The 18,692-nt window shown below is 53.8% G+C and overlaps 1 protein-coding gene across 11 annotated transcripts in view; it reads left to right on the forward strand.

The window, feature by feature from the left end:
• The window catches only part of BRD9 (bromodomain containing 9), a 27,632-nt gene extending 10,081 nt beyond the window's left edge, over positions 1-17,551 (forward strand). For 6 of the 11 annotated variants that reach the window (XM_017849558.1, XM_017849560.1, XM_017849559.1 and 3 more), the window contains 8 exons: positions 1,874-1,949; positions 3,245-3,421; positions 4,730-4,862; positions 6,381-6,492; positions 9,081-9,119; positions 10,051-10,153; positions 15,694-15,861; positions 16,725-17,551. In XM_017849558.1, the coding sequence (XP_017705047.1) occupies positions 1,874-1,949; positions 3,245-3,421; positions 4,730-4,862; positions 6,381-6,492; positions 9,081-9,119; positions 10,051-10,153; positions 15,694-15,861; positions 16,725-16,825 (909 nt within the window). In that variant the 3' untranslated portion in view covers positions 16,826-17,551. The remainder of the gene's footprint in view (positions 1-1,873; positions 1,950-3,244; positions 3,422-4,729; positions 4,863-6,380; positions 6,493-9,080; positions 9,120-10,050; positions 10,154-15,693; positions 15,862-16,724) is intronic. The other 5 variants (XM_017849562.1, XM_017849565.1, XM_017849566.1 and 2 more) reach the window with 1 other exon arrangement.
• Positions 17,552-18,692: the final 1,141 nt, after the last annotated feature.

Raw genomic sequence — 18,692 nt, forward strand, 5'->3', positions numbered from 1 at the left:
CTGGTGTTGGATCCGACAGATGGTCCATGATAGGCCACTGACCCTGTTCCCGTGGCTCCTGCCATGGATGGTCTGTGTAGTGGTGGAGCCCACTCAGCTGACTGCACTCTCCTTTCTGGCAGGAGACGTTCTAGACCCAGTGTCTCCAATGGAAACAGAGCACAGGCTGTCTGCAGTCTCAGGCTTTCTACTAGCCCTGATAAGAGAAGTAGAGCAATGCAGGTGACATTAATCCCGGCAGGTTTTATTTCACTTCTATATCCAACGTTTTGTTTCAACAAGTAGTCTGTAGAAAACATTAACTTAAACTATGGTATTTTTTCATAGTAAGTCTTCAAAATGCACATGGGGTGGGATGTAAAGAATGCTGAAGTGGGGGCATTTCAGAGGCGTCTGCTTCTGTTTGCCTGCGCCTGCTGGGAAGTTGCAGTAGTCTGCGTGGCTCATTTGCTGGGAGATTGTGGTCTGCGTGGCTCGCGTGTTTGGGGGGTTGTGGTCTGCGTGGCTCGCATGTTGGGAGGTTGTGGTATGCGTGGCTCACGTGTTGGGAGGTTGTGGTCTGCGTGGCTTGTGTGTTGGGAGGTTGCGGTCTGCGTGGGTCGTGTGTTGGGAGGTTGCGGTCTGCGTGGGTCGTGTGTTGGGAGGTTGCGGTCTGCGTGGGTCGTGTGTTGGGAGGTTGTGGTCTGCGTGGCTTGTGTGTTGGGAGGTTGTGGTTTGCGTGGCACGTGCGTTGAAAAGTTGCTGTGGTCTGCGTGGGTTGTGTTGGGAAGTTATGGTTTGTGTGGCTCATGTTGGGAAGTTGTTTGCATGGCTTGCCTGTTGGAGATTGTGGTCTACGTGGCTTGCACTGTAGTTCTTTTGGACAGCCTTGTTCTGCACTCTGTGCTTCAGCCTTGGAATTGCCACATTCTCCAAGGAGCCCTGGTTTCTTTACTAGAGAGCCTTGTTTAGAAGCCAAGACGTGGGTGCTGGGTGAAGCCCTCTCTGCAGATAGAGCTGGGAAATGCCTGTGCACGTGTCTGCACCACATATGTGAACACCGTGCAGACGGATTCTGTTGGCACCTGTGTTTACATGTGTTGAAAACTGTTTTTACAGTGAAACTTCCAGTTTCATCCTGCTCCATGGGTCCACCCCACTTCTTCCCTTTCAGTTTTGTATCTGCACCGTGAGGACCTGACTCCCTAATCTGTGTATCAAATCCGTGTCCCATTGTACCTGATCTTCCACCTCTTCCCCAGGGCCCTGGCCACCCTGTGGGCTCTGATACTTTGCCTGGGTCGGCGGTGGGAAGCTGCCCCCACACAAACATCTGGCTCCTTTCAGGCCAGGTGGCTGCCCTGCCCACAGCATGGACATGGCCCTTGCCCTGGAGCCCAGCCAGCCCCTGCATGGCAGCCGTCTTCCCCCTTGACCCCCATGTCTGCACACACCAGTGCCTCCTCTGCCTGGATCCTCCTGATGGCCTGTACACAGAACTGGGGTGTGGGTGGCGGGTTTTTAAATGAAAAGCAGTACTGCACATGCTTGAGAGCCAGAGCTGCCCGCCGTCAGGGCAGTGCCATGCTGACCTGCCGACCATTCCCTTTGTCAAGGCTCCTAAGCAGTTTTAAATGCTTGTGGGTGAAGGTTTTGTTTCAGCTGTACCCCCTTTAGCAGGGCCATGGGGAGCCTAAGAGTTCTCCTCATGCCTGTGTTGACTCTGCTGTTGCCGGTGAGTCAAATTCCAGGGAATACCGTGAGGGGCCCTCTGGCGTTTGTTCTTGGACACACTTGATTTTACCCCCATTAAGCCCTGCTTGCTGGCCTTCGTTTCATTTGTGCTGCGCTGCCCCTCCTGAGGGACAGACACTGAGGCAGTGCTTCCTTCCAGATGGGCTATCTGAAGAGGAACGGGGACGGGAGCCTGCTCTACAGCGTGGTCAACACGGCCGAGCCGGACGCTGATGGTGGGTGCCCACTCGGGGCTGGCTTTCTGCTATCTGTACACTGTTTTTCGGGCCTCCATTCATGTTCTGTGATGAAAAGCCGAGCCATTGGCCAGGGGGCAGCATGAGAAGCTGCCCGGCTTCCCGTCCCTGCGCACACCCCGACGTGACACGTGCTCTGAGTGGAGGCGTGGACGGCCGTCTCGCAGGGCCGGGGTGCTGGTCAGACCTCGGTCAGGGCTCCTTGGGAGCAGGGGGACTCGAGCCACGTTCCTGAGAAGCTGCCCGGCTTCCCGTCCCTGCGCATACCCCGACGTGACACGTGCTCCGAGTGGAGGCGTGAATGGCCGTCTCGCAGGGCTGGGGTGCTGGTCAGACCTCGGTCAGGGCTCCTTGGGAGCAGGGGGCCTCGAGCCACGTTCCTGAAAAGCTGCCGAGAGGCCTTTAAGGCCGAACCTCAGTAGCATCAGGAAGGGTTCACATCCGGAGCTTTGTCTTCAGCAAAGACCAGAGTGCTGGCCCACCTTGCTCCTTGAATCTGGAAAGCAGTCTTAGAAAAAAAAGAGCTGTTAGATGATTATGTCCAGGATAGCATTGAAGGATGGCGCGCACTAGGCCTGTCCAGCCCGTCGGGGCGCTTTCTTGGCCTGGAAGTAATGAAGAGGCTTGTCCTTTGAATAAAAGTGTGACACACTTGAGTTTGAAACGCACACGCAGGCTCACACGAGGAACACGCAGCCTGGCAAGGGTTGCCTTTAGATTTTCCGCTTCCCTCACTCACACCCGCATGCCTGCTGGTGGTCTTTCACCCAGCTCCAACATGCCAGTGTGGTTTTCTCCAGTGTGTGAAGAATATAAACTGGTTGATGTATTTAATCTCCAGCTTATTTTCATAAAGAGGATAGACTGTTGATCCATATTTAGTGTAAGAGAGTGTTGAGACCGACGTAACGGTTGGGAACTGAGGAACTCCTGCTCTGATGCCATGAGTGGTGTGTGGATGGTGACTTGAGCGTGGCAGACGTGCTGTCAGATTCGTGCTCTCCGGCTGCACCCGCCACCGTTTCGCTGTTAGAGCACATAGGACAAGATTTCTTCTTGGAGTTGTTGAGTAATCATTTGAAAATGTTCTCAAAGTATTGCTGATGTGGTGGCCTAAGATGCGATATTTTTTATTGTGTTGACTTTGGGGTGATAAAGAAATGAAATTGAAATGCAGTTAGTTTTGAGAATGGTAGTTGGCTTTTGCAAATTCATTTTCAGGTGATCATTCTAAAATCCCTCCACTCCCACCAATCAAATCCACTGTGATGTAGAAGAAAGGGCTCGTGGCACTGCACGGGGCACCGCGTTGGGGTCACGCCTGCCGCTCACGGCCCGCCATGTCCGTGTTGCAGAGGAGGAGACCCACCCGGTGGACTTGAGCTCGCTCTCCAGTAAGCTGCTCCCAGGCTTCACCACGCTGGGCTTCAAAGACGAGAGAAGAAACAAAGGTAAATCCGTAGTCCTGTCCCAGGAGCCGGCTGGAGCAGGGTTTAGGGGAGTGATGGCAAATGCTGCTGATTCCTGCCTCAGGGTTTCCTCACTTGCCTGGATTCCTATTTTCACATGGGTAGGATTGAGATCAGTTACAGTGACAGGAATAAAACTTGTGTTGGATGATTTGCTGGGGACACACACAGCGGGCACCTTGGTTGCGTCGCTGGACTTCACCTTGGTCAGTGCTGTGCCGTCCTTGTGTTTCTGTCCCTGTCACGTTTACTGAACATCCTTTCGGGAATCAGAATGTGTGGCCCCTGGGCCTTGGGTCTGGCCTGTGTGTTCTCCTCTCCGTCTGCACGGCTGTCTCCTGGCTGTGCTGCTGCTGGGACCTCCCGGACGGCCCCACCCTCCACTTCTCCGCCTCTGCTGGGTCCCTTCTGTGCAGACAGCTGCGTGGACACTGTTCCTGCCGGCCCTTTCTCCTTCAGCCACTCACACCATCTGCTAATGGGACAGCTCCCTCTTCCCTCCAAACCATGGCCTTGGCCCAAGAGCTTCCTCCTTTCTGGAATGTTCTTTCCTCCAGCTCCAGGTGTTGGAATTTTGCCTGGTCTGGGTCTCCTGTTAAAGGACCCCCTCCACAGGGAAGGATCCTCTTGCCTTGACCACTTGCCTTCATCAGCCCCCGCTCCCTTCTTCCTTTTGGGGCCATTATGGTTGTTGATACTTTTTTCGTTGTGTTTGACACACTCCTCGTTCTCATCCTCTAACACAGTTCTCAACCGCAACACTTTTGTCCCTGGGGACGTTTGGCAGTGTCTGGAAACGTGTTGACGGCCCCAGTGGGGTGGGGCTGCTGCGGCATCTGCTGGGGAGACGCCAGGGGTGCTGCTTCACGCCCTACGGGACTCCGCACAGCACACCCGGCCCGCGTCCCCCGCAGCGAGAGCTGGCCCTGGGCCGGCGTGCTCCCTGCGGTGTGTGTTGGTTGGGATCCTCCACACTGATGGACGGTGCCCTCTGCCCATGTCTCCACGCAGCTCTTTTACTTGTGGAGCTCACCCCTTTGCAGAGAGCTCATTTCCCTGCGGTCTTTGGCCTGCAGAAGTGAAACGAGGGGTGGTGAATTATACCCCTGCTGGTTACACGTGGAAAACTTACACTCAGGAGCGAGAATTTTGTGGAGAGCAAGTGAGGCGTGACTGGGATGCTGACTGCCAGCCAGGCGGTCCCTCAGCCCCTGGAGAAGTGGGATGGGGCATGCATACCAAGTCCTTCCAGTGAGTCCAGTGATGCTGTCTTTCTCCTCTACCTCCCAGTCACCTTTCTCTCCAGTGCCACTACTGCGCTTTCGATGCAGAATAATTCAGTATTTGGTGACTTGAAGTCGGACGAGATGGAGCTGCTGTATTCAGCCTACGGAGATGAGACAGGCGTGCAGTGTGCGCTAAGGCAAGTGTCGGCCCCGGGGAGCCCTTGGCTGCTGTGCGGCTTGAGCTGCATCCTGGTGTAGGACCCAGAGTCCCTCATGTGTGCAGGTGGGGAGAGAGCCATCCCGCAGCCTTCCACATGGCAGCTCAGGTCTTCCTGTTGCTTTCAGTCACCCACCCAGGTCTGCCACAGGCCAGTCCTGAAATTTGGGTAACTCAGAATTGCAAGAAGGCGGTGATCAGGGCGTAGCTTGTGAAGGGGTTGGGGGTGTGTTCAGCACACTGGATGGTGTTGAATTGTGCTTCTTAAGTGGCTGTGCCAGCCCAGGCTGTAGTGACAAAGCGCCACAGACTGGGGTCTTAGTCCTGGGGGCTGCTGTCTGCCATGAAGATGTGGGCAGGGCTGGTTCCTCCCAAGCCCTCTCTCCTGAGCCTGCAGGTGCCGTCTTCTCCCTGTGCCTTCCCAGAGCCGTCCTGTGTCCTCAGCTCTCCTGGAGACCCGACTGTTGTGCAAGGACCCCGGTCATATTGGATCAGGGCCACCCTAATGGCCTCATGTCACTGCAGTTACCTCTGAAGGCCATAAAGGCCCCAGCCTCAAGTATAGTCACATTTGGAGGCACTCGGGTCAGGATTTCAACTTACACACTTTGAGCAGGAGACATAGTTCAGGCTGTGGCAGACTAAAGTATAATACAAAAATCACAAATGTAGTAGCAGCATCTTCTAGGGCCTGGTGTGGGGCTGCGTGGTCCCTCGCCAGCCTCGGTGCACAGACACCCAGATCCTCTGCCCCCGAGCGCTTCTCCTGTGCACACTACGCGTGCTGAGCTTGGCCTGGCCTGGGCTGTGGGTGTTTTAACAAAGATGTGGAGTCTCCTTGTTGCCTCCTGTGACCGTGGTTCAGCTTCTGACCAGCAGCCATCCCTGTTCCTCTCTGCGAAGGTCTTTGGAGTCTGGGGAGCCCTGCTGAGGCCCTTGCTCGTTGCTTTGATTCTAAGACTACGCATTTTTGTTCCTGGCCTACTTTTTAAATTGTGTTATATTTTACTTTTTAAGCTGTTCCATTTATATGGCCAAGAGTCAGGATGATACTAAAAGGAGAACCTTGGAAGTCTCGGCCCACCCCTGCCCCATGCGCCCCTTCCTCCCTGGCAGACGCTGCCCGCCACTGTGCTTCCGTCCGCACCCACTTGTGTATTTAAACGCATAACTAGTGGAAAGATAGGAGTGTCCTTTTACAAATAATAGCACAGCATGCGTGTTTCTAGGCTGTGTGCGTGTGTATTCATGCTGTTCTCCCCTCCCCCCCAGAGATCTTTTAACCTTTTGGATCATGGAGCACTTTGAAAATCTAATGAAAACTATCAGCCACTCCCCCAAAAATACCTGCCCTGGGAGGGTCACAAGGGACTGTCTGAGGAGCTGCACTGGCACGGCAGGCTTCTGTGATCAGGGCCGCCGCGAGGGCCAGGCAGCAAGGGCTTGGCGTGGAGCACACAGCCTGCCTTTCAGCATGCTTCTCCTGCGGCCCCTCTAGCCTGCAGGAGTTTGTGAAGGATGCTGGGAGCTACAGCAAGAAAGTGGTGGATGACCTCCTGGACCAGATCACAGGCGGAGACCACTCCAGGACGCTCTTCCAGCTGAAGCAGGTGGGCTGCACTCGCATTGGGGAGGGGCAGGTGCCCTTGGGGTACTGCTGGTGGGAAGAGCCTGCGGCCTGACCAGGCTGTCAGGGATGAGGAGCTGTCGCAGGGACTCTGCTGCCGGCTCCTTGTCAGGATCTGCGCGCTGCTCTGCACGGGCGGGCGTCCCCCAGAGACCGTGACTGTGTGCTTACCACTCCCAGCGCACTTTGTAACTCTATTTCCATCTTCATCTCTCATCTCTGTCACTTCCCTTCATCTTGAAGAATTTAAAAGAATACTTCATGTAGTTCAGGCTTACTGACAGTGAACCCTCAGCACTGGCTTGTCTGAGAGTCTTAATTTCACCTTCATTTTCCCTGGTTATGGAATTCATTTAGATGATCTTTTTTTCCTGTCTACTATAAAATACATTTGACTTGCATCTTTGCTATAAAAAAGCATCTGAAGTCATTCTCATCTTTGTTTTCCACATGTGATGTGTCTTTTTGGCAAACTGCAGCCCATAGGCCAGATCTGACCTGCAGTCTGCTTTTGTACAGGCCACAAACCAAGAATGTCTTTTACATCTTTAAAAGGTTGTTTAAAGAAAAGAAAAGAAGATGCTGCAGGCAGCGTGCGCCTCGCAGAGCCTTCGCTGCTCACTCCTGGGCCCTCGGCAGGACGGGGTGCTGGCTGGTGCTCTAGGAGCTTTTAAACCTTTATCTTTATCAGTGATTTTCAGCATTGTATTTTCCAGGTGCCTGGGTGGGCTTTTCTTTGTGTTCTACTTAGCATTTGTTGTTTCTTGGATCTGTCTGTATTTTTCATCATATTTGGAGGATTTTTAGCCATTACTCAAATGTCATTTTCCACCACTGCCTCTTCCTCCTCCTGCTGGACTGTGCCACGCTGAGGACAGCTCGTGTTATCTCACATGGCCCGGACACTGCTGCTGCACCAGGCAGGTGCAGATTAGTTTCTGATACCGTGGGCTAAGTTCACTGACCTGTTCTCTGGCCACACCTGAACCTGTTACCCCAGTTCAGTTTTCAGTGATGATGCTGCCCCTCGCTGCTCACCGCTGGGGCTCTGTTTGCTGCTTTTGTGTATCTTCTGTCATGTTATGTGTATGTTTTCCCTTACATCCTCAAGCCGTGTTCATCATATTAATTGCAGATGCTTTTGAAGTCCTCAGTCACTGACTCTGTCACCTCTGCCGTTTCCGGTTCTGTTTCTGTTTGCCACTTTGCTGCACTTGGAGCTGTGGGCCTTTGTGCACGCACCTGGTGGACAGTCCAGACCCTCGCTGTCTGATAAAAACGCGCTGTTCATATAGCCGATGGGAAATTGGAATGTGGCCAGTCTGAATTTAGATGTGACGTGTGAGCTACAAACTAGATCTTAAAAAACTAATACAAAAAAATACATAAAAACATGAGTAACGATTTCTTATGGCCTACATGTTGGAATAAACACATTTTCAATAAATTTGTCTACGTAAAACGCATTAGTTAATTGAATGTTAAGAGTAATTTTAATGTGGCAGCTATAATTTTAAGAGCTGGGTACAGTGGCGTGCACCTGTGATCAGCTCCTCAGGAGGCTGAGGTGGGAGGATCACTTGAGGCCGGTAGGTGGAGGCACCTCTGCACTCTAGGCAATAGAGCAAGACCCTGTCTCAGAAAAAAAGATTAAAAAAAGCATTCAGAATGAGGTGTGTGCTCACGTTATGTCTGCTGGGCAAGGCTGATCTGGGTTCTTGCCCTCTTCCAGAGAATATTGAGGATCATTTTGGCAGTTGTTACTTGTGGATGGCCTGATCATGCTGGGCTTGTCTGGGGTGGGTCCAGGGCAGCCTTATTCTAGGGTTCGTGTGGCCGTCATACTAAGGAGTGGCCCTTTGGAGAGCTCTTGGGCCCTGACTTTTCAGCTTAGGCTCTGCTGTGAGTGGAGTTCGGATGAGTCTCTGTCCTGCGCAGGCTCTGAGAACGTTTGGCTCGTGGCTCCTGAGGAGTGGGCAGTCCCTTGACCGCACGGTTTTATCTGTGCTTGTTACAGGTGAACTGGGGTCCACATGCCGGGTGCAGGAAACCCAGACACCCACGCCGAGGTTTTGTTGTGGTAGAAAGGAGACGTATATTTGCAGGGCGCCAAGCAAGGAGGGCCAGGAAGCTTTGGGTAAATCCACTGCTGCAGGACACGAGCTAGTCTCAGGCACCTGGCCATATTCCAGGTGGAACCCACCAGGCCCTTTTTACCCTAAGCTGCCCATAGCTTCTAGGCACATCTTTTTTCTTTTGTTTGAAGCCACCTGAGGCTGCTGAAACAGCGTCGGCGTCCTCTCTCTCAGTCCTCTCCATCTCACCCCGTGGAGTGCTCTCCCCGGCACACGGTCCTGGCGCTGAGGAGTGGGCTGGCCGTGGTTGGGTCAGTGGCTGGTGATGAAGAAGCTTTGCAGGACCCCCAGCCTGAATCCATGACGATGGTGTGACTGGGGAGCAGAATTGGCAGAAGTGCACCAGCTGTTTTTACGTGTGTGTAATGTCAGTGAATTGTCCATTTCTATACACTCACTCTGGAAAAACTAGTTTCTCTCCTCATTTACTTTGCAGAGAAGAAATGTTCCCATGAAACCTCCAGATGAAGCCAAGGTGAGTTTTTGAACATGGAAGTCCAAGCCTAATGTTAGGATTGTTATAGGGAAAGTTGTGTCCAGCCTTTGAGGTGGGAAGGACTGTATGTATCATGGCCTTTAGAAACGGATTCCGTTTCTGATCAGTAAGATCAAGTGTTTCTCCTGCTCTTTTCATGATTTGAGGTGAGTGGTGTGAAGCTGCAGTACGTTCTTCCAAATTCAGAAATGGTAGTTTCAGAGCGTTTGGCCCCGCTGGGTGCTGTCCTCATGGGACACTCTTGCAAGGGGTGGGCAGGATGGGCCTGCTCGGGACCTGCTTGGTGAGTAGCAGGTGTTGTCCCAAGCACAGTGGGCTCTGGGGCCAGTTTTAGTGGGGCAGTGCTGTGAGCCCAGGCTGCTGCACCTACTGACTGGCAGGCGTGTGTCTCTGGGAGTCAGCGGGCGTGGGCTTTGGTCTGAGGTCCCTGGAAACCTGGAGAGACCCCTTAACATCTGTCCGAGGGCAGAGGCCGGGCTGCAGGGAGCTGATGAGAGAGTGTGCGTTAGCGTGGCTGTAAGTCTAGCCCTGAGGACACGCCTTGCTGGGAAGGGAAAGGGAACGTGGTGTGCTCTGTGAAGCGCCTGAAAAATAGTGCCTTAAATTCCGTATGTCTTCCCGTTGCATAATGTCTCTCCCCAATTTCTTGAGCCCCAGAAAGTTAGCAAAGGATTATTGGTTTGCATTGTTGGTCTGAGTAGGTTTTCCTTTGATGTGGATTTGCGTCATGAGCTCAATCCTGACAGTCCCTTGAACAGCAGCCACAGTGAACAGGGTTGTTCTTGTCACTTACTGAGGGGTGGATTCACGTTTAGCAAATAATTAGAGTGATTTCAGTAGCAAGTATTAAGTAACATTTCTTTTTTCGTTTGATGTTTCATTTGCACCTGATGCGTGTCTGTCCCCACAGGTTGGGGACGCCCTAGGAGACAGCAGTGGCTCTGTTCTGGATTTCATGTCGATGAAGTCGTATCCCGACGTCTCTGTGGATATCTCCATGCTCAGCTCTCTGGGTGAGTTGTAGCAGGGGCTTTCCCACGGGACCTGGTGAACGTGTGAGAGAGGAAGAAAGCACTTGGCCTCCACCTCTTCTCCCTTCCTGACTAGAAAGGGATGCAAGGAAACTCTTTTGTTACAGTATTTGGTCTTTGTCACAGGTTTTTGGCCCATAGCTCCTAAAACCCTTAGAATCTCCTGAGTGTTAAGTGTCTTTTTTAAGCTAATGAGTAGTGTTGCAGCCCCTGGGTAACCTCAGGATGGGGTCTGGCCGATCCCCAGTGGCTGTGGATTTCATCAGTGTTGCCTACCGCCTCCGTGAAATCCCAAAAGCTGGGGTTCCCTTGGGAGCCTCCTCATTGCCGGACGCCTGGAGGCCCTGGGAAGAAGGCAGCCCCTTCCCACGGGTTCCCTTTTGCATTGCTCCCACCTGGGGCTGATCCATATCCTGGGTGACACCCCGCATAATAAATGGGTAAATGTAAGCCGAGTGTTTCGACAGAAGAGTCAAATTCTGCAGAGTATTTAGAGAGATTATTTCTGAGTGAAATATGAAGACTGTGGCTGTGACATGGTCCCAGGAGGTCCCAAGAGCATTTGCCCAGGAGGCCTGGTCTGCAGCTTGTTTTGATGTGTTTTAGGGAGACAGAGGACATCGGTCAGTGCATGTCAGGTGTTACATTGGTTCGTTTTGGAAAGGCGGGACAACTTGAAGTGAGGAACTTCGGGTCATCGGTGGATTCAGAGACTTCCTGATTGGTGTTTGGCTGAAAGGGTTAAGCTCTGAAGAGCTGAAGTCAGAAAGAAATGTGCGTGCTTAAGATAAGGGTTTGTAGAAGCCAAGGTTCTTGTCACATAGATGAAGCCTTCAGGTAGCAGGCTTCAAAAAGAATAGAGTGGGCCGGGTGCGGCGGCTCAAGCCTGTAATCCCAGCACTTTGGGAGGCCGAGACGGGCGGATCCCGAGGTCAGGAGATCGAGACCAGCCTGGCTAACACGGTGAAACCCCGTCTCTACTAAAATACAAAAAATTAGCCGGGCGAGGTGGCGGGTGCCTGTGGTCCCAGCTACTCGGGAGGCTGAGGCAGGAGAATGGCGTGAACCCGGGAGGCGGAGCTTGCAGTGAGCTGAGATCCGGCCACTGCACTCCAGCCCGGGCGACAGAGTGAGACTCCATCTCAAAAAAAAAAAAACAAACAAACAAGAATAGAGTAGATGGCAAACGTCACTTATCAGGCCCTGAAAGATACCGGATTCTTAGTTAAATCTCTCCTGGGTCAGGAAGAGACTTGGAAGGGGGGAGGAGATTCTCTACAGAATGTAGATTTTCCCCATAAGAGACAGCTTTGCAGGGCCATTTCAAACTATGTCAAAGACATATATTTTGAGATAAAATACTCAATTTCTTTCAAGGCCTGCCGTCTAACACGTGATGCTGTACTGGAGTTGGATTGGAATTTGGTGTCTTATTACCACAGAGTCTGCTTTGTCAGCCTTAAGATTTCTGTTTTAATGTTAATGCTGGGTCAGCTGTGCCTGAATTCCAAAAGGGGGGATAATGAGGCAAGTCCAATCCCGCTTCACATCATGGCCTGAACTCATGTTCCAGGTTGACTTTGGAGTGCCCTTAGCCGAGAGTGGGAGTCCGTTCAGTCCGTGGGGCTTAGCATTTTATTTTTCATTTACAGATGTTTCCTTGACTTCTGTGAGTCACTCTAGCAAATTCATAGAACTCAAGTAAGGACTTGTGGCAACGCCACAAGTAAGGACTTGGTAGCTGGTTAGTTGGAAGCACAGACCACAGCCTGGGGCTTTCAGTTGGCATCAGCCGGTGGGGCAGTCCTGGAGACTGAGCCCTCACCTGGGAGGCTGCCTGTGCAGCGCCTCCCAGCTGTTCTGACCTCCAGCGGCATTTGTGGAGCCTGGATCCATGGGTCCCACTGGTTCCCATGGTGACATTCCACCTGTCTCCACTGGCTCTGTTCAGGCACTTATGGCCATGATTTAGTATAGGGAATGGGCGCCAACGGCAGCAGAGGAGGGACNGGGGCTTTCAGTTGGCATCAGCCGGTGGGGCAGTCCTGGAGACTGAGCCCTCACCTGGGAGGCTGCCTGTGCAGCGCCTCCCAGCTGTTCTGACCTCCAGCGGCATTTGCGGAGCCTGGATCCATGGGTCCCACTGGTTCCCATGGTGACATTCCACCTGTCTCCACTGGCTCTGTTCAGGCACTTATGGCCATGATTTAGTATAGGGAATGGGCGCCAACGGCAGCAGAGGAGGGACAAGAGTGTGGGTGACATCCAAGGGAATCCAGTGTGAGGCCAAGATCCACTCCCAGCAGAGGCACATGGGACGTGCTTAATTCCCAGGAGTGAGCTGTGAGAACACGTGTGAAATGCCCACCAGGGAAGCTCATCAGAGACTTGGTGCCCAGGGTCACTGGGGTCTGGTCATAGGGCACCCCCTTGCCAGGCAGGTACCAAAATCCAGACCCCGGAGGGAAGGTGAGCTTTAGCATAAACCGCTCTGTTCCTGTCGTTGGAGCTGTGAACAATCCCTAGCACGGGATTGTCACCCCAGACGCCAGCCGTGACTGGCCTCGCCTTCCAGGGGACCCTGGCCCCAGGCTGCTGTGACAGCACCTTTCTGCACAGTGGCTGTTTTTCTCAGCGCTTCTGAGATTTTGACCTTATTACTACTTTTCAGCAGCTTGGTGCTGATGTGCTGTGGTGTGTTAGTCTGTCCTCACACTGTTGTAAAGAACCACCTGAGACTGGTCATTGGTGAAGGAAAGAGGTTTAATTGACTCACAGTTCCTCAGGCTGGCTGGGAGGCCTCGCTGAGAGGCATCAGGAAACTTACAGTCATGGCAGAAGATGAAGGAGAAGCATGCGTGTCTTCACATGGCAGAGCAGGAGAGAGTGCAAAGGGGGAAGTGCTTTTAAACAACCAGATCTCATGAGAAGTCACTCACTGTCATGAGAACGGAGAACAGCAAGGGGGAAATCCATCCCCATGATCCTTCCACCAGGACCCTCCCCTAACATTGGGAATTACAATTCAACATGAGATGTGGGCGGAAATACAGAGCCAAACTATATCATTCTGCCCCTGACTCTTCTCAAATCTCTTGTCCTTCTGACATTGCAAAACACAATCATGCCTTCCCAACGGTGCCCCAAAGTCTTAACTCATTCCAGCATTAACTCAGAAGTCCAGAGTCCAAAGTCTTTTCAGACATAAGGCAAGTTCCTTCTGCCTGTGAGCCTGTAACATCAAAAACAAGTGAGTTAATTCCAAGATACAGATTAGGTACAGGCATTGGGTAAATAGACCCATCCCCAGAGGGAGAAATCAGCTAAAACAAAGGGGCTGCAGGCTGCAAATCTGAAACCCAGCAGGGCAGTCATTACATCTGGAGGCCCCCAAATAATCTTCTTTGATTCCTTGTCTCACATCCAGGCCACACTGATGCAAGGGATGGGCTCCCATGGCCGTGGGCAGCCCTGCCCTTGTGACTCTGTAGGGTACAGCCCCTGTGGCTCTTTTCCCAGACTGGTGTTGAGTGCTTGTAGCTGTTCCAGATGATATGGTGCAGGCTGTCAGATGTACCATTCTGGGGTCTGGGGGACGGTCGCACTTTTGTCACAGCTGCACTGGGCAGTGCCCCAGTGGGGACTCTGTGTGGGGTGAGGCCTCCAACCTCACATTTCTCCCCTGCACTGCCCTAGCAGAGGTTCTCCGTGAAGGCCCTGCCCCTGCAGCAGACTTCTGCCCGGACACCGTGGCTTTTCCATACATCCTCTGAAATCTAGGTGGAGGTTCCCAAACCTCAGCTCTTGCCTTCTGCCTTCCCACAGACCCAACACCTTGTGGAAGCTCCCAAGGCTTGGGGCTTGCACTCTCTGAAGCATTGGCCCAAGCTGTACCTTGGTCCCTTTAGCCATGGCTGGAACACAGAGCACCATGGCACCATGTCCCAATGCTTCACAGAGTATTGGGGCCCTGGGCCTGGCCACGAAACCTTCTTTCCCTCGTAGACCATCAGGCCTGCCTGAGCAGCAACTGCACAGAGGTCTTTGAAATGTCTCTGAGGTATTTTCTCCATTGTCTTGACTATTAACATTTGACTCGTCTTTAGTTATGTAATGTCTGCAGCCTTCTTGAATTCCTCCCCAGAAAATGATTTTTTCTTTTCTACCACATGGCTGGGCTGCAAATTTTCCAAGCTTTGACACTCTGCTTCCCTTTTAAATGTCAGTTCCAGTTTCAGGTCATTTTTTTGTTGATGCAAGCGAGCATAGGCTTTTAGAAGCAGCCAGGTCACCTCTTGAACGCTTTAGTGCTTAGAAATTTCTTCCACCAGGTGCCCTAAATCATCTCTCTCAAGTTCAAAGCTCCACAGATTTCTAGAGCAGGGCCACAATGCTGTCAGTCTCTGCTAAAGCATAGCAAGAATGACCTTTGCCCCCATTCCCATTGAGTTCCTCATCTCCATCTGAGACCACCTCAGCCTGGAATTCACTGTCCATGTCACTATCAGCATTTGAATCACAGCCATTCAGCAAGTCTCTGGGAAGTTCCAAACTTTCCCTCATTTTCCTGTCTTTAAGCTCTCCAAACTGTTCTAGCCTCTGCCCATTACCGGTTCTACAGAGCATGTCTGTAGTCACCGTTCTTAAACTTTGTCTGCTGATTCCCTGATCGCAGCTTTGAGTCTCCCCTGTTTTGGGGCTGTGTTTTCCTGCCCCTTTGTGTGCGTGGGAATCGTTTATTGGATACCAGGTGGAGTTTGTAGTTGGCGCCGTCGGGTGATGGGTCTGCTTACACACCTTTGAGGCCTGGCAGCCTTTGTTCAAAGTTTGAGAAGTGGCTTAGACTCTGTGGGACCTTCCCCAGACATTGTCAGGGTAAGCCCAGAGCCACCCCGGGGGAGGGTGAAGCTGGTCCCCTGTCTGGCTGCACCTTTCCCAGGGCTTGACTGGAGGCCCTGGCTGGTGGGGCTCAGGTGACCACAGACCTGTGTGCAGGCTCTTGGCATGTCTGGTGCATGGTTCAGGCGTGGGCTGGGAGCTCGTCCTTTCCACGTGTCAGTTGGACGTTCTGGGTCCCTCATGGCCTGGAACCTGCTCCAGCGAGTGATCTGGGCGCGGTGGGTACCGAGGTCGTGCAGTCCTCTCGCACCGGCTCCATCGCAGCTGTCTGGCCTTGGTGTTGAGACAGGGAAGCGGCCACGCCAGGCCCATCCTGGGTTGTGGCCACATCCCTCCACAGTGTCTGTGCGTGACATGACTTGGTCTGTGCAGTGCTGGGTCTTGTCTGATGCTTTGCTGGAGCAAAGGACCCTGGGTGTCTGCCTTCCCTTCGCTCACTGCTAAGGGCAATGTCTGTCCTCCAGGCCTGTCCACCTGTCTGCCGTGAGCTCGTCCACTCGGCTTCCAGAGCAATTATTGTCCTTAGCAGAGAGGTCAGATCTGGACGGGCCGTGCACTCCTGGCCTTAGGGTGGATGGGCCGGCTGAGCTTAGCCGACGTCGGGTCTTGTCCTGTTTACACAGGGAAGGTGAAGAAGGAGCTGGACCCCGACGACAGCCACTTGAACTTGGATGAAACAGCCAAGCTCCTGCAGGACTTGCACGAGGCACAGGCAGAGCGCGGCGGCTCTCGGCCGTCGTCCAACCTCAGCTCCCTGTCCAACACCTCCGAGAGGGACCAGCACCACCTGGGTGAGACGCCCCCACCCACGCCACATCCCCAGAGACCCCAGCACGGTCAATGTGACGTCTAGACAAGGTAGTGGGCAGCATTTCGTTGTGGAAAGGCTGGAGGCTGCAGAGGCAGCTGTGCTGTTGTGGAGGTCGGTTTCCACAGCGTTACAGTGGAGCGTCCCGGCCTCAGGTACAGAGCCGGAGCAGGAGCTGGGATGCTGGCCTGGCTGCACGCTGGATTACAGGCTTTCTGCCAGATTCCGTCCCCAGTTGTGTCCACCCCTGTGTCCTCTGTGGACCCTGGTTCCAGTGTTTCTGCTGGAGAGAGAGCATGGCTTCCTTGGCCGTGTGTCCTGTAGGGGTTTTGGTGGTGGGGTGGTGGGGGGTTGTTCTCACGTGTAAACACTGAATCACTCCATGGACAGAGTGAATCTTGACAGTTTTTCAGCTGCAGAGGTTTAGCTACAACCACCTGGAAAAAGACCAGTATTTCGATCCCATTAACCTTACGGTCAGGGTGTTAACTAAACAGTGCATGGAGCAAGCTCTGGAGGGCTGTGGGTCAAAGTCTGAGGCCCCTGATATCCCAGTGTGACTTTGAGGAACTGCCCTGGGGTCTGGGCTGTGTCTGAGGGACTCCTGGCCGAGGAGCTTTCTCTCCTTCAGGAGCAGCATCCGTGCTGTGTGCCAGGTCAGGGCCGACCCCTCACTCCAGGGTCTCCACACACAGCCCTCCCTGGCAGGGAGTGAGAGGTGCCTCTGTGTCCTGGGAGTCCCTGAGCCCTGGCAGTGGGTCATGAAGCAGACATTGGGCTCCAGGAGCCCCACGTGTGCTGCGGGTCTGTCCTGTGTGTTGAAGTCCTGTGTTCTGAAAATTGCAGGAAGCCCTTCTCGCCTGAGTGTCGGGGAGCAGCCAGATGTCACCCACGACCCCTATGAGTTTCTTCAGTCTCCAGAGCCTGCGGCCTCCACCAAGACCTAACTCTAGACCACCTTCAGCTCTTTTGTTTCATTTTTTTTAGTTTTATTTTGCATGTGTAGAGTTTTTGTTATCAGACAAGGACTTTGATCTTCCCCCTTTGGCATGCGGGAAGCAACCCCAGGGAGGTAATGAATTGTCTGTGGTATCGCGTCAGTGAGAGAGTCTCTGTGCACAGCCCCGTGAACCCGGGGGAGTGGAGTCATACACAGAGGCCGTGTGGCCATCGTGTCAGCGAGAGTCTCTGTGCACAGCCCGGTGAGCCCAGGGGAGTGGAGTCATACACAGAGGCCGTGTGGCCATCGTGTCAGCGAGAGAGTCTCTGTGCACAGCCCGGTGAACCCGGGGGAGTGGAGTCATGGGTGAAGGGCGTATGGCCGGGCCCCAGAACTGCGTGCCATCTGTGTCCGAATATCACGTGTGGCTCCAGCCCTTGTTTCTGCCAGTTTAGACTCCTCTGTCTGCCCCACTGTCCTGGGGTCACTCTTGGGAGGCACAGGTGTGGGTGTGTCTGGCCTCCTTCTGTGTCCTGCGTGTTCCTCTCGTAGTTTGTATTTCCCAGGCGGGCCATGGTAGGGGCCTCGCAGGGGCCAGTGGGGAGCGCAGGGCCAGGCTGGGGTGAGGAGAGGTCCCCCGTTTTCTGTTCATTTGATGAGCCTGAGAAAGGAGTGCTTCTGCCTGCCTGTTACAGTGGAGCGTTCCGTGTCCATAAAACGTTTTCTAACTGGATGTGTTTACTGGGTGCCCGTTCATATTAGTATTTGCAAAATGCCATAAACACAGCTCCCAATCACAGGACACGGAGCGCCAAAGCGCACCCAACTGCTCCCCGCACACAAGGGTGCTGTGGCCTGCCAGCTGGTGGTGGTCCTCTGGCCCAGCTGTCTGACCACAGTGATGTCGGGTGCGCCTGTGCGCCCAGCAGCACCTCCTGCAGGGTGCCCCGCTCTGTGACCATGGAAACTTGAAGAAGCCACACCTTCCAGAGGCCGGGCACAGATGGGAGCTCAGTCGTCCTGCAGGCAGAGGCATTTGTGACTCTGAAGAGACCCCGGGGGCAGTATGCAGTGCCTGGGCCCTCACACCACGGGACCACAGGGCTGACCCTCACAGGCCGTTGACGCCGGGTGGGCAGGGTGGCCGGGGCTCTGCATGGCGTGGGTGAGCATTCTCAGGTCCCTTCTGGGCCCTGGTGGAAGCAAGAGCAAAACCATGTCCTCTGGACAGAGCATGAGGAAGCCACAGCCTTTGACTCACAGGAAGAGGCTGTGAACAGGGCTCAGACGAGCGTCAGAGCCTGGGCTGCACCCTCCGTGCTGGCTGGGAAGCAGACTCCACAGGTGTCCGCAGAGCTGCATCTGCCGTCCTGGCCCTGGATACCGCCATGTGCGCCCGTTCCAGTGGCTGCCTGTAGGCTCTGCTCCCCACCCCCGACTCTGGGAGGCTGCCCTGGCTGCAGGGAGGCTGGGAAAGGCAGCATCTGGAGTCCCAAGCTCAGTGGGGCTGTGTACTGCACCCGCTTCCACTGAGGCCCCAGAGGCCAGGGTTCCCTTGACAGACACTTCCCACAGCTGGGTCCTCAGGGTACGGCCTTGGAGAGCTTGGGCTCTCAGGAACAGCATGGCTCCTGAGAGCAGGTTGCTGTGGAGTCGGGCTTCCTCCCACCATCTGAGCTCTGAACACCTCCCTCCGTATCCACTGTGAGTGGAGGAGTCCTCGCCACATGCTGGGGCCTGTCTTAAACTTTCCAGCTCCAGGACCATGAGCCAAATAAGCCTCCTGTCTTTCAGGTAAGCCAGTCTCAGGTGTTGTGTTAGAGCAGTGCAAAGTAGCCTTTATCGAGATGACACAGCTGTGCCCTCATGGTGGG

Source organism: Rhinopithecus bieti, unplaced genomic scaffold (genome assembly GCF_001698545.2).
Source record: "Rhinopithecus bieti isolate Rb0 unplaced genomic scaffold, ASM169854v2 scaffold_33330, whole genome shotgun sequence".
Taxonomy (NCBI): domain Eukaryota; kingdom Metazoa; phylum Chordata; class Mammalia; order Primates; family Cercopithecidae; genus Rhinopithecus; species Rhinopithecus bieti.